Raw genomic sequence first — 22509 nt, 5'->3', positions numbered from 1 at the left:
TCAATTCTATATTTTTAAACAAATCTATGAATTTCTAATCTAATTTTTTGAAATGAAACTACGGGCGGCGCAGCCAAGCGCGCTGCCTATCCGCCTGGTCGTTACTACTAGCAGCTAAAATCATCAGCGCAATCAAGGATCAAACCATTCCCAATGTTTCGTAACCTCAAGTCAAAGAACAAGAAAACCCCATCATGTCTCCAACAGTGTGACCGTAATAATTTCCCGGCATACAAAGTACGGAGGACATCACACCTGCTCGCAGTACTACCAGTACGACGCAACAGTATTTTCCCCAGCATTATTTTTTCACTGCCACTGTTAAAAAGTTCCAGCGTATCCATCCGCCCGTCTCGTCTCTACCCGCACCCGGCGCCTATATAACGCGCCCCCAGGCTTCTACTCCTTTCCAATCTGTGTTTGTCTTTGCTTGCCCCCCTTCTCCCCTCCATCTCTCCCTTTTCTTGCTCCTGTGCCTGCATTGGCTCGCGATGGGGTCCACTTCTCCTTCAGGCCTGGAGCTCACCATGGCTGTCCCCGGCCTCAGCTCCTCCTCTGGTTCAGGTAATCCCAGGAGAACACCTGCTAGGAGGGATAGCTCTAATGTTATTTCATTTCATCCGCAAGGGCATACAAGTCTGAATCCATTGCCTGAAATGTTCTTCCCACTTCATCATCGTTCTCAATATGGGTATGTTTGTGTTGGCAGAGGGGTACGCCGGCAACGGGAACGGGAACGCCATGAGGGACCTGGACATGAACCAGCCGGCGAGCGGCGGCGAGGAGGAGGAGTTCCCGATGGGCAGCGTGGAGGAGGACGAGGAGGAGCGCGGCGCCGGGCCCGGCGGGCCGCACCGCCCCAAGAAGCTCCGGCTCTCCAAGGAGCAGTCCCGCCTCCTGGAGGAGAGCTTCCGCCTCAACCACACCCTCACACCGGTCAGTCACCCTCACACCCCCGCATCCTGTCCTTCCCCTTGAGTCCTTGACGCATAGCAATTACGACCTGCTTGCATTGGCATCCCTGATGCGTCGTGATGGCTACGGCCAAAACGATTGGCACGGCGTACGTACTCACGTAGCACCGTATGTATGCCAAAGAGATCCCGGGGGAGTACGTACCTCTCTCAGGATCTCACGGCGGATAGGATTAGCGAGTACCGCCGCTCCTAGTGCATTGCATGCAGAAGCTGGTTGATTCGTCGTTCGTACACGGGTTCTGACTAAAGTGGATTCCGATGCTTGGCATTGAAGGGTAGTAGTCCTGCATAAGAGTGGATTCCGAGAATCGGATTCTGGTGACCGTCCATCATTTAACGGTAGTGGGAGGGTCCCATAGTTCTTCGAGGTCTGAATGTGTGATGATATGGCACATGAATAGGGAATCCAGATACGCAGGACAAGTCCTTCCAGTACGTACTTGCAGGTGTGACCGTGTGAGCTTTCAGCTCTAGAGTTGAAGTTCTTGTACCGATGGCAGTACAAATCCCTGATTGTGTGATGCAGTACATGTAGCACACCGTAGAAATCTAGCTACTTTTTGTACAGCAGCCGTAGTAAACTTGTAGTAGCTGTAGTCTCACACGTTTGTCTCACTTTATGCAATGCTGGTAGCTATACTCTCTAGTCTCTATTCCTGTACTATATGTTGCAAAGTAAAAGCGGTTACTACGAGCTACTGTAGGTTTGACTACCAGGAGTGTGTTGCTACTTCAATTAACTTTCTGACATTGCAATATACTAGTACACTACGTACTGTCATACTGATGCTATGTGCAAGGAAATTTAATGGTGTTGGAAAATGCGACGTGTTTTCCTGCAGAAGCAAAAGGAGGCCCTGGCTGTCAAGCTCAAGCTGCGGCCCAGGCAGGTGGAGGTCTGGTTCCAGAATCGCAGGGCTAGGTACGTCGTATACTCATTTAAATCCCTCTCTGTCTTCTGATGCTTCCATATATGCATATATATATGCATAGTTCGATCTGCAACAGACATTTGCCGCGTTTTCATACACAATAAGTGCAGTAACTTGCCGGGCAGTAACCATGGCAAACGGCTACCTAGTATCTACTACGTGTGTTTTTCCTTTGATAAATTGCTAGTGCATGCGTCCACTGCATCAGTCAGTCCATGGCAGTCATCAATAACAACTACTATTTGCTAGCACTTTTTTAATCAGATTAACTACTGCTAGTACCAGTAATAAGGCCGCAACATGGAATATATCTATGTCCTGTCAGTGGTCACGAGAGGTTAGTTATGGTTACGACACACTTGAAAGGCTTGCAAGGTTCTTTATGTTTGAAAAAAAAATCAATGTTTGGTTAAGTTTAATAATGATGAAACAAAAGGAAAATGGCTGCAAAACGATATGCACACATGTACTCCCTCCGTTCCAAATTATAGGTCATTCCAACTTTCTTGGAGAGTCAAACCATTTTATGTTTGACCAAAATTATAGAGAGGATCACAAAGGTTTATAGCACCAAATAGATATACCATGAAAATATATTTAATGAAGAAACTAATGGTACTTATTTGGTATCATGAATGTTAGTACTTTATTGTATAAATTTGGTCAAACTTAAGATGTTTTGACTCTCCAAGAAAGTTGGAATGACTTATAATTTGGAACGGAGGGAGTAACATATATTTATGTTTCCGAGGTGATTCCACTCGTTGCAAGACTGTCATAAGGTATTTATGAACATTGGTCATTTATCAAAGCTGACATCTTGTAGTCATACATGTAGATTTTCAAATGGTTCACGTGCTCGCATTGCAAGGGACCATTACTTTGAAAGCCAAAATTGTTTGGTATTCCCATATAGAAAACTCTGACCAACTTACGCTACTATATTTGGTCTCAGAAAAATTTAATGAGTACAGCCTCTCTGTCCACCCTAGATGAAATATTGAAAGGAAAAGAAAAAACCTATTCGGTGTTCTGTATACTATACAAAGTTTGCATTAGACTCTACTTCTATCCCGGCCATATAGAGTGGTTAATTACTTGTTACTTAAATGTTGCTGCAACTAGGTTCACTTTATACTAATAGCCTAACACTTCAACGAACCCACTTCCTTCCAACAAAATCATGGACCCTTTCCTCAGTTAAGGTGACAAGGATCATTAGGTATCCATCTTGAAACTTGGACTGCATCCATGAAGTGGGACAACAACAGTCAGCTAGATTCTCTAGCCAAATAAAGTAAGCAGAGCTTCACCCTTGTGTACTCCATTGAGCTTGACGGAATAGATTACTCCATGATGCTCGTGCAATCAGATTGTCTCTATAGGTAAAGGCCGAGCTGATTGCCCCAAAAGCACGGGCACGTGGACTAATCGGCACGTGCTAGGAGTATTAGCTACCTGTAGCTTGCTGACCCTAGTTGTGATGGATTGTCCATGGATGGATGGATGGTTTGGCAAGCCACGTGAGGAACAAGTGACCGAAGTCCGTGCTAATCCAACTTATCCCTGCAAAGTCATTGGCGTCCACTCTTTGTCGGGGGGTGATGATGATCTCGGAATGGGGACCTAAAGGTCAAATTAAGTCGCTTCTGGTACTCGACTTGACGCTATTTTAACCTCCATTAACATGTCAGTTGAAGAAACTTCTGGCGGTCAGAGACGTGAGACACGTGTCGTGCATGTCAGGACAGAGAGCTTGATTAGTACCCTTAACAATCCTGTCATGGGGTCATGATTAGACATGTGACAGTGATTTTCAATTGTTTTGGTTATGTTTTGTGGTAATTTTACGACTCGTTGAGTATGTATATAATAACCTAACATGAAGACGGACGTGTGGCGTGCAGGACGAAGCTGAAGCAGACGGAGATGGAGTGCGAGTACCTGAAGCGGTGCTTCGGCTCGCTGACCGAGGAGAACCGGCGGCTGCAGCGGGAGGTGGAGGAGCTGCGCGCGATGCGGGTGGCCCCGCCCACCGTGCTCTCCCCGCACACCCGGCAGCCGCTCCCGGCATCCGCGCTCAGCATGTGCCCGCGCTGCGAGCGCATCACCGCGGCAACGGGCGCGCCCGCCGCGCGCACCCCTCGCCCGGCGGCCGCGGCGAACCCCTTCCACCCACGCCGCCCCTCCGCGGCGTTTTAGGCGCTGGCTGGCTAGGGAAGGAGATCAAAGCTTTGGTTAGGGCACAAGTGCCGTGTAAATTGATGGGTGCGGAAAAGACAGTCTAGGACGGCGTGGGCCCCCTGTAGGTGTAGGGTTTGGAGTCGCTTCCCACGCCGTCGTCCCCGCCGCCCGTGTTCTTCTTCCATGCCATGCCATGCCATGGTTCAAAAGTTTGTAGCTTGGTCGTTTCATCTTGACGGATCGTCGTCGTCGTCACTTGTGTATGGCCTTCTAGGATATCTGATGGGCCGGTCCACGCTTGTTGGCCCCACCTTACAGCTCATTCAAGGAATCGGCCCAAAACTGAAGTTCTAAGATTTTGTTTCGGCCAGGCCCAACAATATGAATTCCGGTTGGGTTTTTTACTCCACGTCCGAGCAGATTGGTGGACGCACCGCACACGATCAGCGTACTCATTCAACTTTTTATGTGGAGTACATTCGCCGCATCCAAGAGCACATCATTTTCTCCAGGCTGCAGCTGAAAGGGCTAGCTCCAAAAGAGCCTCGCATCACGTGACGATAACACGATGCATCTTGGAAGCAGCGAGGAGAAAGACATGTAGGTTGGGGGCTAGCTCCCTATAACAACATGGTCCATGACGACTCCATGTAATTCTGCTGCATGGCATCGCATTGCATGGGACCAAGCTAAGGTCCAGTTGTTTGTTGGAGAAGGTACCACCCTACCAGACCGTCAGGGCCTGCGCGTACGTCTTTGTGGACCAATCTTGGCTACCTACTGTGCAACTGCGAAGACGAAAAGTGATGTGTACTAGTACTTCTGAAGGAAAGCGTATTTACGCAGGCCTGTGACGGGAACCATCATCGCCAGGGCCGCTTGCTGCAGCTGTTCCACGCGAGGCGACCCGGAAATGGTGGCAGCTGATGGAGACGAGCCACGAGACGAGGACGACGACGGCGACGGGTAGTACTACTACGTACGTCCAGCCATGCAGCTAAGCTAGATGGCCAGTGTGATACCTGATCCACGGCACGCACCGGCGCACATGCCGCTGCCCCGTGCATGCTCTACAAAATCTACTGGTCATCTCTTCGCTCCTGTTCTCTTGGACGAACGAGAAGGTATTATTCGTCGTCTATTAAAAATTGCGGTGCACGGCGCGGCACACGGTGACGTGATGGGGAGTTAATGATCGCCACTCGTGCGACGCCGAGTTAGTGAACGGTCCCCGTTTCACCCGACGATGCACGCGGAAGGAGCAACTCGCACTGCAGAAAACGACCACACGTCCACTGTTCATACTTTTGTCCATACTGTGGACATGCACGATTTTTTTAGATTTGTTTACGGTTTTTTCGCGGCCTGAAAGAGTAAAGAAAATGGGAACAAAATGGTCATGCATGTTCCCCTCCAATTCCAGGGCATCAATTCCCCTACAAAACGCGCCGGGCCTCGTGCATCGGTGCACATGTGTAACACTAATCTTTTTTTATTGAACGACAGTTTGTACACGAGTACACGTTGCCAAAGAGGTCGATCGAAAAGGCTCGCCACTGACTTCAACAGGCACGGACCATGCACAGAGGCACAGAGCGGAAAGCCTACACCAAATGCAATGCATGCCCATTAATTCACTCTACAACACGTCACCACCTGCACGTAATTACTGACTGCACCAATGATACAAGGCATACTCATCTCAGGGGATTGAACATCGGATGTCACATCGGATGTTTGATGCTAATTAGAAGTATTAAATATAGGCTAATTACAAAACTAATTGCACAGATGGAGTCTAATTCGTGAGATGAATCTATTAAGCCTAATTACTCCATAATTTGACAATGTTGTGCTACAGTAACCATTTGCTAGTGACAGATTAATTAGGCTTAATAGATTCGTCTCGCGAATTAGCACATGGTTCTGCAATTAGTTTTATAATTAGCTCATGTTTAGTCCTCCTAATTAGCATCCGAACATCTGATATGACACTGCTAAAGTTTAGCACCTAGTATCCAAACACCCCCTGAGCGACTAGGAGTGGGAACTTTATTTAAAAAAAAGTTTGGAGGGGGAAGTTTTTACATCCTCCTATAGTCTGGTGTGTCCATTTTTTTCAAAAAAATAAAAGCTATTGCTAGTGGGAGTTTTAGGATAATAAATGAGCTGCCGCGTAGTCATTTTAATGACATAACATACTATTTATGAGATCTTTGTGTCTTGCATGTAAGACTTGGAAACAACAAAAAATAAAACTATACATTGTGTGAACTATTTGATCTATGAACTAAATTCTTGACCTTATCAAGAGAACAATTTCCGAGGGGCACAAAGAGGCCCTTGCAGCGAGTTACAACGTACAAGGTACAGGAAGAAGGAATGCAAAAGAGAGAAACTACATCCTCGACCTCGAAGGCTTCTTTGGGTGTGCCCAAATTAAAATGCCCGGTCTGTATACACACTATTATTGTCGATTAATTAGTCGGAGACACATTCCGCCTCAGAATGGCCTAAGCAGAACCAATCAGTACAGCAAGTGAACACTGCAACATCAGAGCTGTCGAACCCCACGCAAATAGAAACGTGTGGTTGCGTGGTGACCATCACAACACCAAATGAAAACGTGTCGACAGGTGCATATGCATGGACCCTCCTCTGCTGGCCGGCTGCAAGCCTCTACCAACCCATCCTAGTTACGTCCAGCCAGCGGCTATATCTATGTGATCGGTGATCAAATAACCGGCTAAGATGATAGGCTGTGTAGATAAGAGAGCACTGGAAACAGCAGGTGCTACGACGTCCGATCGAGCCTTACCTCGTGTGTCGCCTGCTGCAAAAGTTGGTCACCTGGGCTGGGCGTGTCGACAAGCTGACATGCGCGGTCGATCCTTTTGCAATCTGAACGGACAATGTCCCCCCAGCCGGGTCGCCGAGGCGATCCATATTCTCTTCGTACTTTTTACGCAGCGGGACGACGACGCATTCCACGACGACGGTCACACATTCAGAACAAACACTGAGAGTAAAAAAAGTCGATCAAGTTCAATGCTTCGCGACTGATCGAAACAAATGCGTTCAAAGAAAGCGATTCATTCGACCGGCGGAGTCAAAACCCGCTTGTATATGCTGTCAAAGCCGATCGTCGATTCGCGCGTCTTTTGCAAAATTTCCAAAGTTGCAACCTAACAACACGCACGCACGCACCCACGTAAATACGGGAGGCATCGAATCCTCTCGCACGAAGGCAAAAACATAAAGCATACAGGCGTTTTCCTCTTCTCGCCACTGGCCATGCAGGAACAAGCAAATCAGACAGATCCCCAGGGCCGATGCCCCCGCCCTCACCGCACCGGCAGCGACGCGTTCGACGGATCGTTCAGGCGGCATGGGTGGTGGCGTCCGAATTTCGCCGGCGGCCCGGGCCGGCGCCGCTGTTCCGAGATGCGCCGCGTACGTACGACCGGACCCGGCGGGGGACGCCCCCCTGGCCACCGCGGCGCGCGCGGGGGAATGGTCGCAAAAGCGCCCGCCCCTGGCCGCTCGACAGCTCACGCCGGCCTTTTTCCGGCGCACTAACTAGCCCGGCCGGCCGGTTCTCCGGAGTCCGGACGGAACGGTCAGAACCGCGCGCGGGGCACGTACGAGCTTGAAAAAGGCAGCTTTCGTACGGCGGCAGCGTGGTGGGCGCGGACACTGACCGTACCTTGGCCGCTGTCGGGCCGTCGGCACCACACGGCCGGCTCAGATCGGCCAGACGCGCGCGGAGCAGAATGTCACCAACTTGCGCGCGTAGCGTCTCTCTTTGAGCTAGCACGCACGCGTGCGCGCGCGGGGTCGATGGATCGGCGGTCGAAGCCTCGAAGGCGATGGGGGGTACGGTGCGTGCGAGACTGTTGGTGGATTCTGATGCAAATTTAAGCTAGCCAGTCTCGGGTGGGTGGAATCGGAATCGGATGCGGTTAGTGCATGGACAAGACTTATCGCCGGTAGTAGCGGCATCTAGGCAACGCAAGTCGCAACTAAAACAAAAAGGCACTGGCTGCAGTACGCGGCTCGTCGCTGCTAGCTTCTCCGATAGGACTCTCGGTGAGGCAAATTAGGCAAATGTTCGGTATCGCTAACAGGTCTTCGCCTCGACGGTTTATCGATGAGCTAGGCGCTAGCGACATGCACGAGCTGCACCAACCTGTGTTAATTTCTTATTACGGCTAAATAATTAATTTATGCAATCAGCGGCAGATCGACAAGCTAGAGCCTAGAGAACGTGACGCGATTTCCGACAGGCAAAGCACCTGAAATCGAGCCCCAAAACAATGACAGTCTGGTCACCGCTCCGGAATCCGGATGCCGCCTATGGACTCTTTCGCGCTCTCTCTCCGATCCGGCCGACAGATGGGCACGGGACGGCACTGCCGAGTCTTAGGTTGCCCGAGATTGACGTAACATTTCCGTGTAGAGGGCGAGCTAGCCACTAGGTCGGTGTCGGCTACTCGGCTCTCACTCGCACTCAGCTTCGCTGCCTGCGTGGCTGTGTGACTGTGTGAGTAACATGGGCCCATTTAAGACGGCCAACAATTAAGCAGTCAACCTGTTGTCAGTTAGTTAGTCCTTGCGTCGGAAGAGAGCAAGATTAACAAGTTATGGAACGAACTTGATTCGATTAGATGGATCCTCCTACTACAGGTCGGAAGCTTAGGAGTTGCAGCAAGATGCATGCATGCATTTGTTCAGGGAAAAAGAAAAAGAAAAAGAAAAACAAAAAGGTCCATGCGTGAGTTTAAGTCCACATGCCTAGAGTTCCAGCTACTCCTGAAAACAGGACCTTCCTTCCGGTGCAGAAGCGGACAAGCGGTCCCGTTGTGTCTGACTGTCTGGACACATGACCTTATGTACTCTTCTATGGATACGTGCCAATTTAAGAGTGCGTATACGTATCTTTCGAGAAGTGTATGCACTGTGCACATATCCTGCTCTCCTGTAGATCAGCGGAGGCATTCAGTGCACCCTGTCCTGCTGGGTCAATGATTCTTGCCCGATGAAAAGAAAAGTAAGGTATTGCTTCCTGTTGCTATGAATTTGACAAAATTACATTTGCTAAATGTAGAGTGTGGCACCTTTGTTGAGGGGAACCTTGGCAACTCCACTAGATGAGTATCATATTTATCGACGCGGTGTGCTTCAAATGAAACCTACAGCTCACAAAAGAAGAAATGGATGGTTGGATAGGTAGGTGAAAGGTAACATTTTTCTTCTTGATGTCAAGAATAGCAGACCCCAACGATACAATCTCCTCGGCTTTATAGAGCCGCTAGGGCTTCCCTTTAGTCAAGGCCTTATTGAACCTTAGGAGTGATTCTTCAATCACCAATGTGAGGGAAAGAGTTGTCTGCACCCCCTATACTTGAATAAGGACCGATTAAATTAATGAACTCAAAATGGGTTGAAGGTGTGGCAACACAATTTTCAGTCATATGCTGAGCATCCAGCGATTTTTTTTAAACGAGCTGAGCATCCAACTAACAGTATAGATTTAAATTGCTTATGTCCTGAGGAATGCTACGTTAGGAACACATGAAAAACCACCTGATCATTGCCAGTTATAGGGGATAAAAGTTCAGTACTTCCTAGATTTCTGAAGGGTAGGGGTACAGTGAAGAAGAGATTAAAGAGATAATTACATTACAAACAACAGAGACTATCCCGGCCCGTGACCCGATCCCATGGTGAATTATTGAGTCACGCAACGTTCACATGGACTGCAAAAGAAACATTATTACTCGGTCCTTCCTTCTTTCTATAGAATGCCAATATAAATTTATTGGTGTGCACCATCAGAATACCCCGTTTTGCAAAAAAAAAATACAAGAAGGATTTTCTCTCTCTCGAGAATATGCAGAATATGTAGGAGAGCTACATGTTTTCTTGTAATTAGAGTTGGTTATTATGAGTGCCTCACGACACGAACTCATGGTAGAATCGCTGCTTAAGCTACAAGGATTGCTGCCACGAGATAAGTGTTTGGGTTGAAGAGAACAAGCCACCAAAAGGGATATTGAAATATTGAATGTACTTCCTTTGAACTTGTTAGGGATCGCCAAAATGTTGTTTACCCTCGAACGTCGGTTGTAAGTTCCAAGCTTTAATCTCGCAAGTTGTATGCCAAGAATAAGTGGAATTGAATTCCTTAACCTCGTGTGTTCATAGCAACACGGAGACGCAACTCGGAATAGGTTTTGAACCCTCATTTGTTCTCAAACTCCAGAATGCTTCGAGGGTAAGGAACGACGGCTGGTCCCTCTTGAATTAACCCTCTGAGTGTTTGGGAACATTTCCAAACACCGATTTATTTTACTTTACACAGAAACGGACACAGAATGAAGCCACTCAATGTTAAGACCTTTCCTCAAACTGATGCCTCGAGGGTGGACGTTCGCCTCAAATTTCAGATGAAATCTCAAGGTTAGCAGGAGGGTGGTGTGAGAAACGTGAACACGTGGAGAAGTTCAATTTGTATATGTATTTCTTAATGACCTTTGTGTACGGCTGACGGTTATAGATACCTGGGTACCCTCATGGAGGGCCCACCGACCACTAATGGACCGGCCCGACTTGATGAAGAAGGCAGAAGATAGAGTCCAGCTAGAGCTCCCCACGTGTTGTAATCCGACTAGGTAATCCGACTAGGTCAACCAACTAGGGGACTTGTTATGTAATCCTACCCCTCGGAGTATATAAGGGAAGGTAGGGGTTCCCCTTAGAGGACATCCAATCCCACCATACAAACCCTAAACACCTAAGCGCAGGGCGCAATACAATCATCCAAACAGGGCGTAGGGTATTACGCTACACTGGCTGCCCGAACCTGTATAAATCTCTGTGTTTTGTGCCTTGCGTTACCATCAAGTTCATGGTCTTGCGATCCTCCCTGCCTACAAATCAACCATCTGGATACCCCCTAGGTGGACTGCCGGGCTATAAATCCGACAGTATTCTTGCAATGTAGTAGTTGAATAAAGGTATTTTAGTAATGTGAAGAATGCTAAGAGTCTCTATAAAAGGGGAGCCTATCCTATTGTAAAGGGGATCACTTTTCAATTAAAAGAGAGCATTGTTTCCATTGTAACAGTATCAAATTCGTTTGAGACCAACGTAGCATGGACAGTAAATAATTAACTCGTTGCGGCAATATATTTTTATGTTCCATTGCAGCGAACTCATCTATGATTCACTTGACGCTACCAACAAATCGATATCTCTCTCCACGGTTCATGGCCCTTAAAAGCTTAAACTAGGGGTATGTATGGGTATGAACACTATATATAATCCTCAAAAGCCCAGAAGCTAGCATTAGTAATAAGCAACACAAACCGCATTCCTAATCACCCCAACGGAATTTCATTTCACCGGAGCATGACTCAAAATTACAAGCCTCCAGCCATGCGTTGCGGGCCACGCTTGAGTACAACTCAATCTCTGCAACTCTGCGTGACTGGCTGACTGCGTCGTCCCAGGCCCAAGCTCCACCTCATCCATGTGAGCGCAGCAAGCAAAGCTATACTGGTCCCAGTCCAAGAACGATGTAGTAGAGCAAGGTGATCGGCAGGGCTATCAACATGCCAAAAATGACCCTGCAATTTTTTGCGTTGACCAGAAAAAGTCAATCTCAACTCTCGCAATAGATAGAGAGCTATGTGTGTATAGAGAGCTTATAATCACTTACATAGTGCTCAGGATGGCCGGGTGGACGTTGTATTCCTTGGCGAACACAAATGGTACAATCCCTTGCGGTAGAGCCGCCTGTCAAATGCCCGGAGAAATCTTTATGTTATGTTATAGTATAACTCACAGAGAAATACGGAACTGTACATTGGTAGCTTGAATCTAGTAGTACTAGGAGTACAACGTTGCATCGAAGAAGCTGATAAGCCATGAGCAGGGGCCCGACAGATCAGAGCCGACCATGCGCTCGCGCGCAGTTGGTAAGCCGGCCCGGACGCAATGCAACTTTTATCTAACCGAAACAATGATTTGGTTGGCATGGCAAGACGAGAGGGCTCGACTTTTCACGGCAAAGTTACCTGCACAATGGCGACCTGCAAGAGCGACCCGCGGAGGCCGATGGCTAGGGACGCGGCGGCCATGACGGCGGGGCCGGCGAGGAAGCGGACGCCCATGGAGATGCCGGTGGCGCGCCACCCGCAGGCGATGAGGTTCGGCTGCAGCGCCATAAACAATCCTGGAGACACGCAGAGAGCTCGTTAGATGGGCTAGCTCAGCTCGATCCGGCGCCTGGGGGCGTGTGGGCGCGGGCCTAATTGCGGTGCAGGACTACGGGGCGACAGGAGCACAAGGGGTGTTGGGAGGGAGTGGGACGTACGCACCCAGGCTAAACATGGCCATCCCCAGCCCGGCGTCCGAGAGGATGGAGATGGACTTGGCCACGACCGCCGGCATGGAGATGTGCCACCTGCATCCATCGCACACCACCCGTTAAGTCCCAACAGTACAGTACAGCAGCAGCAGCAGCAGCAGCAGACAATGAGAGATCGTTAGGCATTAGTAGTAGCAGGCAAGACAAATTAAGCACTGTCTCTACTAACGGCGATGATTAGCAGTTAGCCCAAGTGAAGTAAACAGTCGCAGGCTTTAACAAACTCCAACCGAAAGGGATGATGACGAGAAGAAGCCGTCGCGTCAATGATTGGCGCTCGGTGCCCGTGCGCCGTGCAGGCTCTCCCTTCGACTTTCCGGCTCCCACAGTTCGCGATTGGGAGCTTGCCGGCGGGCGGGCCCGCGGTGTGGTCCGGCCCCGCCGCCCGCGGGAACACTCAACGCAGCAGCCCACCGCCACCGTCCGGGCGCCCCCGTAAAAGCAGCTTTTCGGGTATTCCCGCACCGCCACGGCTCGTACGCCGCACGGGGCCTCCGATCCCGCCCGGCGTTTTGGCCGGCAGCTACGCCGCGCACCGCCAGCAGCTGCGCTAGGCCTCGCCGAGAATGGCAGTTCCGTTCATCTCGCGCTTATCGCCACCACCAAACTAGCTACGAGTAATCAGGAAAAGGTTCTTTCTGCAATGCGCACTACAATCTATCCTTGCCGAACTTGTCTCCTCTCTGTCATGTAAAGTCATTCAGACCCTACCGTAACCCAAGCTACCTCTACCAGTAGTTACCGACTAGTATGTGAACGGACTTGCCATTTACACAAGCCATTTGTCCTTGCCGGAGTTGTCTCTTGTGTACAGCCACTCACACCCTAGCCGCCTAGCACGAACAAGCTTGAAGCGATACTCTATTTGCACTAGCCATTGATCCTTGCCCGATTGATCGCACTCTGTTGTGTAAACCATTGACACCCCAGCAAGAAATCAGTAGAGATAGACTAGTAGATTAGTCATAGGCAATGAGTGAGGCAGGTCACGTGAAAAGGTGTAGACTTTGTAGCATACCGGAACGCGATGAGGGACCAGGCGAGGCCGATGAGGCTGGAGTACGTGTTGGGGTTGCGGATCAGCTTGCGCCACACCATGATGAGGATGAGGCGGGTCATCACGCTCGCCGGCGGCATCTGGTGCGCCCCCGCGCGCCCCGCGTCCGCGTAGCCGCCGCCGCCGTCCGCCGCCCCGTCCACGTCCTTCACGCGCAGCTCCGCCGTGGAGCTGGACCCGAGCTTCGTCAGCGCTTCCGGGGCCCCGCCGGCCTCCCCCGCCTCGGCGTCCTCCACCGTCTTGCCACCGCTGAAGCGGAAAGCCTCGCCTTCCACGGCAGTTGCTGACACTGCACCGTCGTTCTCGTTCTCTGAAAACGCGGAAAAAGGAAAGATTGGGAATTTTGCGAAGTCTTAAGCGAGAAGCTGCCAGCCATTAGCTGTTGACACGAACTAACCTTTGCCGGCCGAGCCGTTCTGCGGCAGGTCGGCGTGGACAACCATGCGGATTTCCTTGGCGCCGACGTTGACGGCCGCGCCGCCGGTGAACACCGGCAGGCCGCTGACCTCCGAAACGGGGGAGGCGCTCGAGCTCCAAACGAACATGTGCAGCTCCTTGGCGTCGTGGCTGGGCACGGCGGCGGCCGCCGCGGGCTTCGACAACCGTGCCGAGGCCGAGTGCTCGTCGAAGTTGGACTGCCGCGGCGTCGGGCCCCGTGACGAGTGCATCGAGAACACCTCGGCGGCGCCGAAGCTCGAGCCGCGCCCGCCGGCGGGCGTCGGCGGGGGTGGCGCGCCGTCGACCATGGCGAAGAAGTCGGCGTGGTTGAAGTTGGAGCCCCGCGGGCTGTGCTGCCGCGACGAGCTCATCGAGTATATCTCCGCGCCCGTCAGGTTCGACGGCCGCGGCGTCACCCCCAGCATCGACCGCCGCGACACCGACGAGCGGCGCACGGTGACGTGCAGGCGGCCGTCCTCCGCCACCTCGGCCTCCGTCTCGGCGCGGCCGCCCTCCAGCGACACGACGTCGGGTTCCACGCGCAGCGACGCGATGGCCGCCGCGGAGTCCGGGAACTGGTCGGCGATGAGCATCCGCGCGGCACGGAACTCGAAGAGGAAGAGCAGCAGCGTGTACCAGATGATGCACTGGAGCACGATGACCTGCACCATGAGTGACCCGGCGTAGGGCCCGTACATGGCGATCAGCAGCGGGATCCCCATCACCAGCGTGTTGGGCAGCGTGGACACGGAGAAGAGCGTGATGGACCAGTCCAGCCGCGGCGCGCCGAGGCCGGAGGGCAGGCGCGACCACGCGGCGAGCGCTGCCAGGACGAGCAGCTTCTGCAGCGTGTCCGCCGCCAGGAACCGGAGGTTCATGGCGTAGGGGTCGTTGGTGGAGATGAAGTGGAAGGACAGCAGCGGCACGGCGAAGATGGCGACGAAGCGGTTGATGCCGGAGCACTGGTCCGGCGTGAAGATGCGCCACCACCGCACCGACCCGTACGCCAGGATCATGGCCACGTACAGCGGCACCATCGCCGTCAGCACCGTGTAGAAATCCTTCCAAGATATCATCTTGGCCTACCCCCGGCACCGGCGGCTAACGGAGGAGTGGAAGAAGGTGAGAGAGGAGTGGCCGCAGACTCTGGGTGGAGTATCCCAGTTACATGCAGTAGTGGGCTCTTCCGGTCTTGTGAACTCGGCAACGCCGGGGCCATCCATTTATACGGGAGCAGTGCGAACAGGCTGCGACAAACAAACGCCGTCCAGATCGAGCGATCCGGGGGGCTCCGGCGTTGTGCCGTGTGCCGCAGAAAAAACAGCCGAGCCGCGCAGCCCACTGGATGCAAATGTGAAATGTGCAATGCAAAACCAAAAGGGGAATGGAGTCAAGGTTCATTTGCAGGGATCTGATCTTGAAGATCAAGGTTGATTTTGTTTGAGGTCAACTCAAAGTAGACTCGGTTCATCGATTTTTTAGGCCTACACATATGCGTTTGTGATCTTGAAAATCATTGTGGATTTACTTGAAGATCAAATTGGATTTCGTGCTCATGTTTTATCTTGAAGATCAAGGTCAATTTGCTGAACTTACCAAATTAGCAGACCGCGCCATGAATTTCATCTTCATAAGTCGAAACTGATTAAAGCAGTCTATAAGTATCATGCAACCATCAATGCCGAATGAAAGGACTGCCATCAGAGAAACAGAGTCAAGTATGCCTGCAGAGCCTCCGATCCTAACGATGACGATGATCTGCATCAAACACTAGGAGCAAATGTTAATTCTCATTAATCTCTCATCTACAAGTTTCTTTTTTTTAATCTTGAAGATCGAGAAGGATTCATATCTGATCAACATGGCATCTGCACTACTGTACACGAGTTTCTGATTCTGAAGCTGGACTGCATCACCGGACACCGGTGCTATATGCCTACCTTTCTGGCTTTTGCTTTTCCACTTTCCTGTATCATCAATCATATATGATTTTATTTGCATGAAAAGGACCTAGTGGATGATAAAGGTACAATATCGTTTATTTCGTTAGACCTGGCCTAGACTAGACGAGATTGTAGAAGGCTAGATGCCAATTCAGTCCAAAACGGCCGATGACTGTTAGAATTAGTTGTGATCTCTCATGTACCCGAGATACACCTTGTTGTACTCGGTCTCTATAATGTAATCTGAGCATATTGTTGCACAGGTTTAGATAGAGTTAGAGATAGTTTGCTTGGCATGATGAGTTGTATTAGAGATAAGCTCTGTAAATCTTTAGTTATTGCCCTATATAACAAGGACCTATGGGGACACCGAGTTTGGCAAACATGTTTACCAAATTTCACATGGTAATCAAAGCATCCTCTTCCTAAGATACATCTACACCTTCCAAAGAATCCATGGCATCCTCGTCGTCAGCCTCGCCGATCCAACTCGGTTCTGTCTCGGAGAAACTTACCCGAGACAATCATCTCCTATGGAAGGCGCAGTTCCTACCAGCAGTTTGTGGCGCTCAGCTCGTGGGGATTCTTGAAGGAATCTCTCCACCGCCACCCAAGAAGCTGGAGGTCATGAAGGACACCAAGAAGACTGTTGTTCCTAATCCCGAGTACGATTCGTGGCTAGCCAAGGATCAACAACTATTGAGTTACCTGCTAAACTCCATCACCAAGGATGTTTTGGGGCATGTGACCTCCGTGACTTCATCAGCTGAAGCATGGAGCGCGCTGGAGGTCATGTTCTTGGTGCAGATCAGAGCTCGTGTGACCAATCTACTCATGCAGCTCTCTACTCTCAAGAAGTCCACAACCTACATCAACAAGATGCGGGCAATCAAAGATGAGCTCGCTGCTGCAGGGAAAATCGTCGACGACAATGAGGTGGTCTCTCATATTCTCAACGGCCTTGATTATGATTATCATCCGTTTGTTGCTTCAGTAATGGGACATTCAGATCCCATCTCCTTGAATGATCTCTACTCGTTGCTTTTGGCCTATGACTATTGTCTAGAATTGTATCAAGATGGAGGTCAATATCAGTCCTCCGCCAATGCTGCCTACAGTGGACGAGGAGCCCCTCGTGGCCGCGGCAATAGTGGAAACCGTGGGCGAGGGCGCAATGGTGGAAATCGTGGAGGATCAGGTTGTGGAAGCAACAGCTCGGGCCCAAGTATGCCCAACAAGGTGGTTTGTCAAATTTGTAAGAAGGTGGGACATGAAGCCCCAAGGTGTTGGTACCGCTATGATGATGAGGAAGATCAACAATAATACTTAGAGACCGCAGGAGCAGCTACTACCAATTATGGATATGACACTAACGGGTATATCGACATTGGTGCATCGGATCATGTTATAGGAGAATTGAAGAAGCTGGTTGTGTGGGATAAATATACATGACGAGATGAAGTACAAACTGCTAGTGAAACATGTATGAATATTAGTAATATTGGTCATACAATTTTACATATCCATAGTAGCAATCTACACTTAAATAATATCCTTCATGTTCCTAGTGCTAGCAAGAATCTTGTTTCCGTTCACAAATTAGCTCGAGATAATCATGCCTTTCTTAAATTTCATCCAAAGTTCTTTCTCATTAAGTAGCAGGAAACGAAGAAAGTCTTGCATCAAGGTAGATCACGTGGCGGTCTCTATCCTCTAGTAGCACATCCTTCAAGTGGAGGTCTCGAGAAGCAAGTCCATGGAGTCAGTAAGCTGTCAACATCTAGATGGCATAGTCATTTAGGTCAACCTGCTATCCCATTGTTGAGAGGGTTCTTAATAATAATAAGCTTCCTTGTGCTACTGATTTAAATTCTGAGTCGGTTTGTGATGCTTGTCAAATGGCCAAGAGCCATCAATTACCTTATTCAAGATTAGATAGTATTTCTATTGCTCCTCTTGATCTTCTCTGATGTGTGGGGGCCTGCCCCAGTTTCTGCCAACCGCCATACTTACTATGTGAGCTTTATCGATGATTTTAGCAAATATACTTGGATATATCTTCTCAAGAAGAAGTCTGATGTGTTTCAAGTTTTTCGAAACTTCCAAAATTTAGTTGAGAGACAATTTGATAAAAAGATCCTTGCCATGCAATCTAACTGGGGTGGAGAATATGAAGGTTTAAATTCTTTCTTTCAACAAATTGGCAACCATCACCGAGTCTCCTGCCCGCATGCTCACCAACAAAACAGTGCTGCTGAGAGGAAGCATCGTCATATTATCAAAGTTGGTCTTTCCCTTCTAGCTAACGCCTCTATGCTTTTAAAATTTTGGGATCATGCCTTCTTGACAGCAACCTACCTCATAAATTTCCTTCCTAGCAAAATTATTGACTATGAGACTCCAATTAAGAAGCTCTTGAATGACACGCCTGATTATAGCTCTTTGCGAATTTTTGGGTGTACTTGTTGGCCTAATTTGAGGCCCTACAACAATCGAAAGCTATCTTTTCGCTCTATCCGCTGTGCCTTCTTAGGATACAATGCCATGCACAAAGGGTTCAAGTGCTTGGATATCTCTTCTGGCCGGATCTATATCTCCAGAGATGTAGTGTTTGATGAGACCTACTTTTCTTTTTCTCACCTTCATCCAAATGCTGGTGCTCAACTTAGAAAAGAAATTATTCTGCTTCCTAAATATCTTTGCAACCTAGGGGGTGTAGACTGTCCTGAACCTATTATTACTAATGTTGATGCTAATCAAAACTTAGAGGGAAAAACACATGATTTTTCTGCAGATAATATGATGCTCAATGGAGGCTGGACAGCAGCAGCAATGGATCCCCAGGGCGCAAACGATCCCAGTGCCGGATCCGATGGAGATCCTCGAGGACCCAGAGAAGAATCTAGCGCGCAATCCCAAGCTGATCTGCTGCAAGGCGTGTCGGTGTCCACCTCCACCCCAATAGCTCCTTCTCGCACTACGGGGACCAGTCCCAGCCTGCCACGCCAGAGGGATTCTTGCCCGCGTTCGCTACGCTTGCTCCGCCGTGGCCGTGTGGCACGCTGCACCCTCCGCTGTCGGCCACGCCCACAGCTCCGGGTGGATCTTCTACGCCCGCTGGATCTGCTGTGGAAGCTTCATCAGAAGCGCTGGAAACTTCACCAGAGCCGGGGCTATTGCTTCGCCGGACCATGCTACAGTCAGACATTGTCAAACCTAAGAAGTTCACAGATGGAACAGTAAGGTATGAACTTTTTTGTAGCACTGGTGAGCCGAAGCTCTTGATGATTTTAAATGGAAAAAGGCTATGCAAGAAGAATACATGGCACTTCAAAGGAACAAGACATGGCATCTTGTAGAAAACAAGAAAGGTAACAATATAATTGATTGTAAATGGGTATTCAATGTCAATAAGAAATCATATGGGACTACAGACAGGTACAAAGCTCGTTCGGTAGCTAAAGGTTTTCGCTAACGATATGGTATTGATTATGAATATACATTTAGTCCTGTTGTTAAAATTGCTACTGTAATACTTGTGTTATTAGTTGTAGTTCTAGAGGATGGTGCCTACGACATCTAGATGTACATAACACGTTCCTACATGGTATTCTGGAAGAGGAGGAGTATATGAGACAACCACCAGGCTTTGAAGATGTTGCTGCTCCACATATGGTATTTAGGCTTGATAAAGCAATCTATGGGTTAAAGCAGACGCCTAGGACCTGGTATGCAAGGTTGAGCTCCAAACTTATTGATCTTGGGTTTAGCACGTCTAAGTCATATACCTCATTATTTATCTACCACAAGTCTGGAATAGCAATCTATATGTTGATTTATGTTGATGACATTATTGTGACAAGTTCAAGTGAAAGAGCTGTTGCTGCATTACTACAAGATTTGAGGAAAGAATTTGCTTTAAAAGACTTGGGTGATTTACGTTACTTCTTGGGTATTGAAGTACAACGTGACAGTAGTGGTTTGGTGTTGTCTTAAGGGAAGTATGCTCATGAGATATTGACTAGAGCAGGGATGTCAAAGTGTAAACCTTCACAAACACCTCTGTCAACTACAGAAAAGCTCTCGACACATGAAGGAAAGTTGCTTTCAACACAAGATAGCACTCATTATCGAAGTATAGTTGGAGCCTTACAATATCTTACTCTCACAAGACCAAACCGTGCCTTTTCGATTAATAAGGTTTGTCAATTCCTTCATGCTCCTACCTCAATACATTGGACAATTGTTAAAAGGATACTCAGGTATGTTAAGCATACAATGGAGGTTGGCTTGTACATTCAACGATCCAGAACATTCTTACTAAGTGCCTTCTCACATGCCAATTGGGGAGGAAATGTTGGTGATCGCCGATCCACAGGAGGTTTTGCTGTGTTTCTTGGTCCCAACCTTATTTCTTGGAGTGCCAGAAAATAAGAAAATGTGTCTAGATCAAGCACTGAAGCAGAGTATAAAGCTATGGCTAATGCTACTGCAGAATTAATTTGGATGGAATCTCTTCTTGCAGAACTTGGCGTGCAACTTGATCAAGTGCCGTGTTTGTGGTGTGATAACTTGGGAGCAACATTTCTGTCGATAAATCCTATTTTTCATGCAAGGGCCAAGCATATTGAGATAGATTTTCATTTTGTCATAGAACAAGTTTCTAAGAAACAATTGGAGGTACGGCTGGTATCTACCAATGATCAGTTAGCAGATGGATTTACTAAACCGCTGCCGGTCAGGAAGCTTGAAGATAGAAAGAGTTTAGACTGAGGGAGGCTGTTAGAATTAGTTGTGATCTCTCATGTACCCGAGATACACCTTGTTGTACTCGGTCTCTATAATGTAATCTGAGCATATTGTTGCGCATGTTTAGATAGAGTTAGAGATAGTTTGCTTGGCTCACAAGATGAGTTGTATTAGAGATAAGCCCTGTAAATCTTTGGCTATTGGCCCTATATAACAAGGACCCATGGGGACGCTGAGTTTGGCAACCATGTTTAACAAATTTTACAATGACGACAATCCCGCGGTCTCAATGTTTACTTTTACTTTTGAAAATACTGTCGGGAGCTACTCTACAATTTATGAAGAATCAAGCATGGGGTTTTCTAGCAAACTCTACAATTTATGAAGAATCAAGCATGGGGTTTTCTAGCAAACGCAAAATTGTTTTCCTTTAGCATTTACAATATTGGTTCTTTTTTAAAACGAAGGCTTAAAGTACAAACCCAAAAGAAAACTTGAAAAATATAAGACCGAGTTTAATATAACGATCTTTATAGGACATGCAATGATGCGGTATTTATCTGGTTACTTTTTTCTTCCTCTCTGGTTACATCTTGTGTTTGACTGGTAAACTTTAGGACTTTCTTGACGGAGCTTCTGGAGCAGCTCGCTAGATGATTTTAGAGGGAGCTTTGCCAAACATATGTTGCATAGAAATAGAAGTGATTATAAGCTGGTTGTGTAAAATGATTCTATGAAATAAACATATGTTGATTGATTTCTCACACAAAAATCATTTTCTCCTAAAATTCAACCTAAGAATTGTACTCCCTCCATTTTAAATTATAGATCGTTTTAACTTTTCTAGATACATAATTTTTGCTATGCACCTAGATAGATATAAGTTATGTGTAGATAAATAGAAAAATCTATATATCTAGAAAAGCTAAAACGATCTACATTTTGAAATTCAGGGAGTACACAGAATAATTTTCCACGACGAGTCTAGGGCAGAAGGAGTTTTACCAAACTGGCCTTAGCATCAGTGCATGGTTGAACAGAAAATACTACCGCTAGTAAAGGATTTTTCACTTTTTTTTCTGTATGTATCCAAGCATTTCAAAACATTGGTTACAAGTAAGTTTCAAACATTTAAAACTTTGATGCCAACAATTTTAAAATATTCAGTTTTGGATGTATAAAAATCACACATGTATATTTGTCTTGAAAAATACTTTCATAAAAGGAAAAACTGATCAAAGTTAAAATCAGAATACCACAAAAAGTCAATGGGGCCAAGCATTTACAAATTTAACAGAGTATGACCAGAGATAGAACAACAATATTTTGAGACCATGTCGATGTCTGAAACAATACTTATATTTATGACCAAAAGAGAGATTAATGTGTATGCATTTATTGGTGCTTTCATGTGTCCTATATTTGTGTGTACAAACAAACAGTCAGCTGCCTGGATGATGTGTATACATGCTTCTTTCCCATAACCTTGAAGTGGACTAAAAATGGAGAACGAATTGAAGAAACAATATATATTTGGCGTGCGCTGTCTCCAACTTTTGTTGAGCATTTCCTACGTACTGCTGCTGAACATTTCGCTGACGATGATCCAATGTGGGAGACCAGTATCGGTGTCACATTCAGGCTTCACCATCACCCTGTCAGTTCAGCTGATAATTCAGTCGAAGCAGCACACAGCAGAGACATCAGAGTATCCAGCCGATCCATGCTACAACTGCATTAACCATGATGGTTACTGGAGCAGACCAGCGTACGATCGTGACGCTGGCGTCTCGCA

At 48.1% G+C, this 22509-nt stretch overlaps 2 protein-coding genes and 1 pseudogene across 2 annotated transcripts; 2 read left to right on the top strand and 1 right to left on the bottom strand.

The window, feature by feature from the left end:
- The first annotated feature begins 421 nt into the window (after positions 1-421).
- LOC117855304 (homeobox-leucine zipper protein HOX3) lies at positions 422-4497 on the top strand. The gene is made up of 4 exons (XM_034737613.2): positions 422-564; positions 710-936; positions 1820-1899; positions 3817-4497. The coding sequence occupies exons 1-4, from the start codon at positions 492-494 to the stop codon at positions 4109-4111; spliced, it is 675 nt and encodes a 224-aa protein (XP_034593504.1). The 5' UTR covers positions 422-491; the 3' UTR covers positions 4112-4497.
- A 6765-nt stretch (positions 4498-11262) lies between these two features.
- Positions 11263-15317, bottom strand: LOC117854797 (auxin efflux carrier component 3a). Its single transcript, XM_034737049.2, has 6 exons — positions 13982-15317; positions 13546-13894; positions 12478-12563; positions 12175-12332; positions 11817-11893; positions 11263-11724 (listed from the first exon to the last, which is right to left on the bottom strand). Exons 1-6 carry the CDS (start codon positions 15096-15098, stop codon positions 11649-11651), a joined length of 1863 nt encoding a protein of 620 aa, XP_034592940.1. The 5' UTR covers positions 15099-15317; the 3' UTR covers positions 11263-11648.
- A 1566-nt stretch (positions 15318-16883) lies between these two features.
- Positions 16884-17015, top strand: LOC117859388 (small nucleolar RNA Z247; annotated as a pseudogene).
- Positions 17016-22509: the final 5494 nt, after the last annotated feature.

This window comes from Setaria viridis, chromosome 5 (assembly GCF_005286985.2).
Source record: "Setaria viridis chromosome 5, Setaria_viridis_v4.0, whole genome shotgun sequence".
Taxonomy (NCBI): Eukaryota; Viridiplantae; Streptophyta; class Magnoliopsida; order Poales; family Poaceae; genus Setaria; species Setaria viridis.
This window is presented reverse-complemented; position numbering and strand designations above follow the sequence as displayed.

Bases quoted from the DNA above. Each gene is read 5' to 3' on its own strand.
- LOC117855304 (XM_034737613.2), top strand. From the start codon at position 492: ATGGGGTCCACTTCTCCTTCAGGCCTGGAGCTCACCATGGCTGTCCCC. The intron at 565-709 runs GTAATCCCAGGA...TTGTGTTGGCAG, and splicing joins CAGCTCCTCCTCTGGTTCAG to AGGGGTACGCCGGCAACGGG. The intron at 1,900-3,816 runs GTACGTCGTATA...TGTGGCGTGCAG, and splicing joins TTCCAGAATCGCAGGGCTAG to GACGAAGCTGAAGCAGACGG.
- LOC117854797 (XM_034737049.2), bottom strand. From the start codon at position 15,098: ATGATATCTTGGAAGGATTTCTACACGGTGCTGACGGCGATGGTGCCG. The intron at 12,333-12,477 runs GTGCGTACGTCC...GCGTGTCTCCAG, and splicing joins GATGGCCATGTTTAGCCTGG to GATTGTTTATGGCGCTGCAG. The intron at 11,725-11,816 runs GTAAGTGATTAT...AAAAAATTGCAG, and splicing joins CCGGCCATCCTGAGCACTAT to GGTCATTTTTGGCATGTTGA.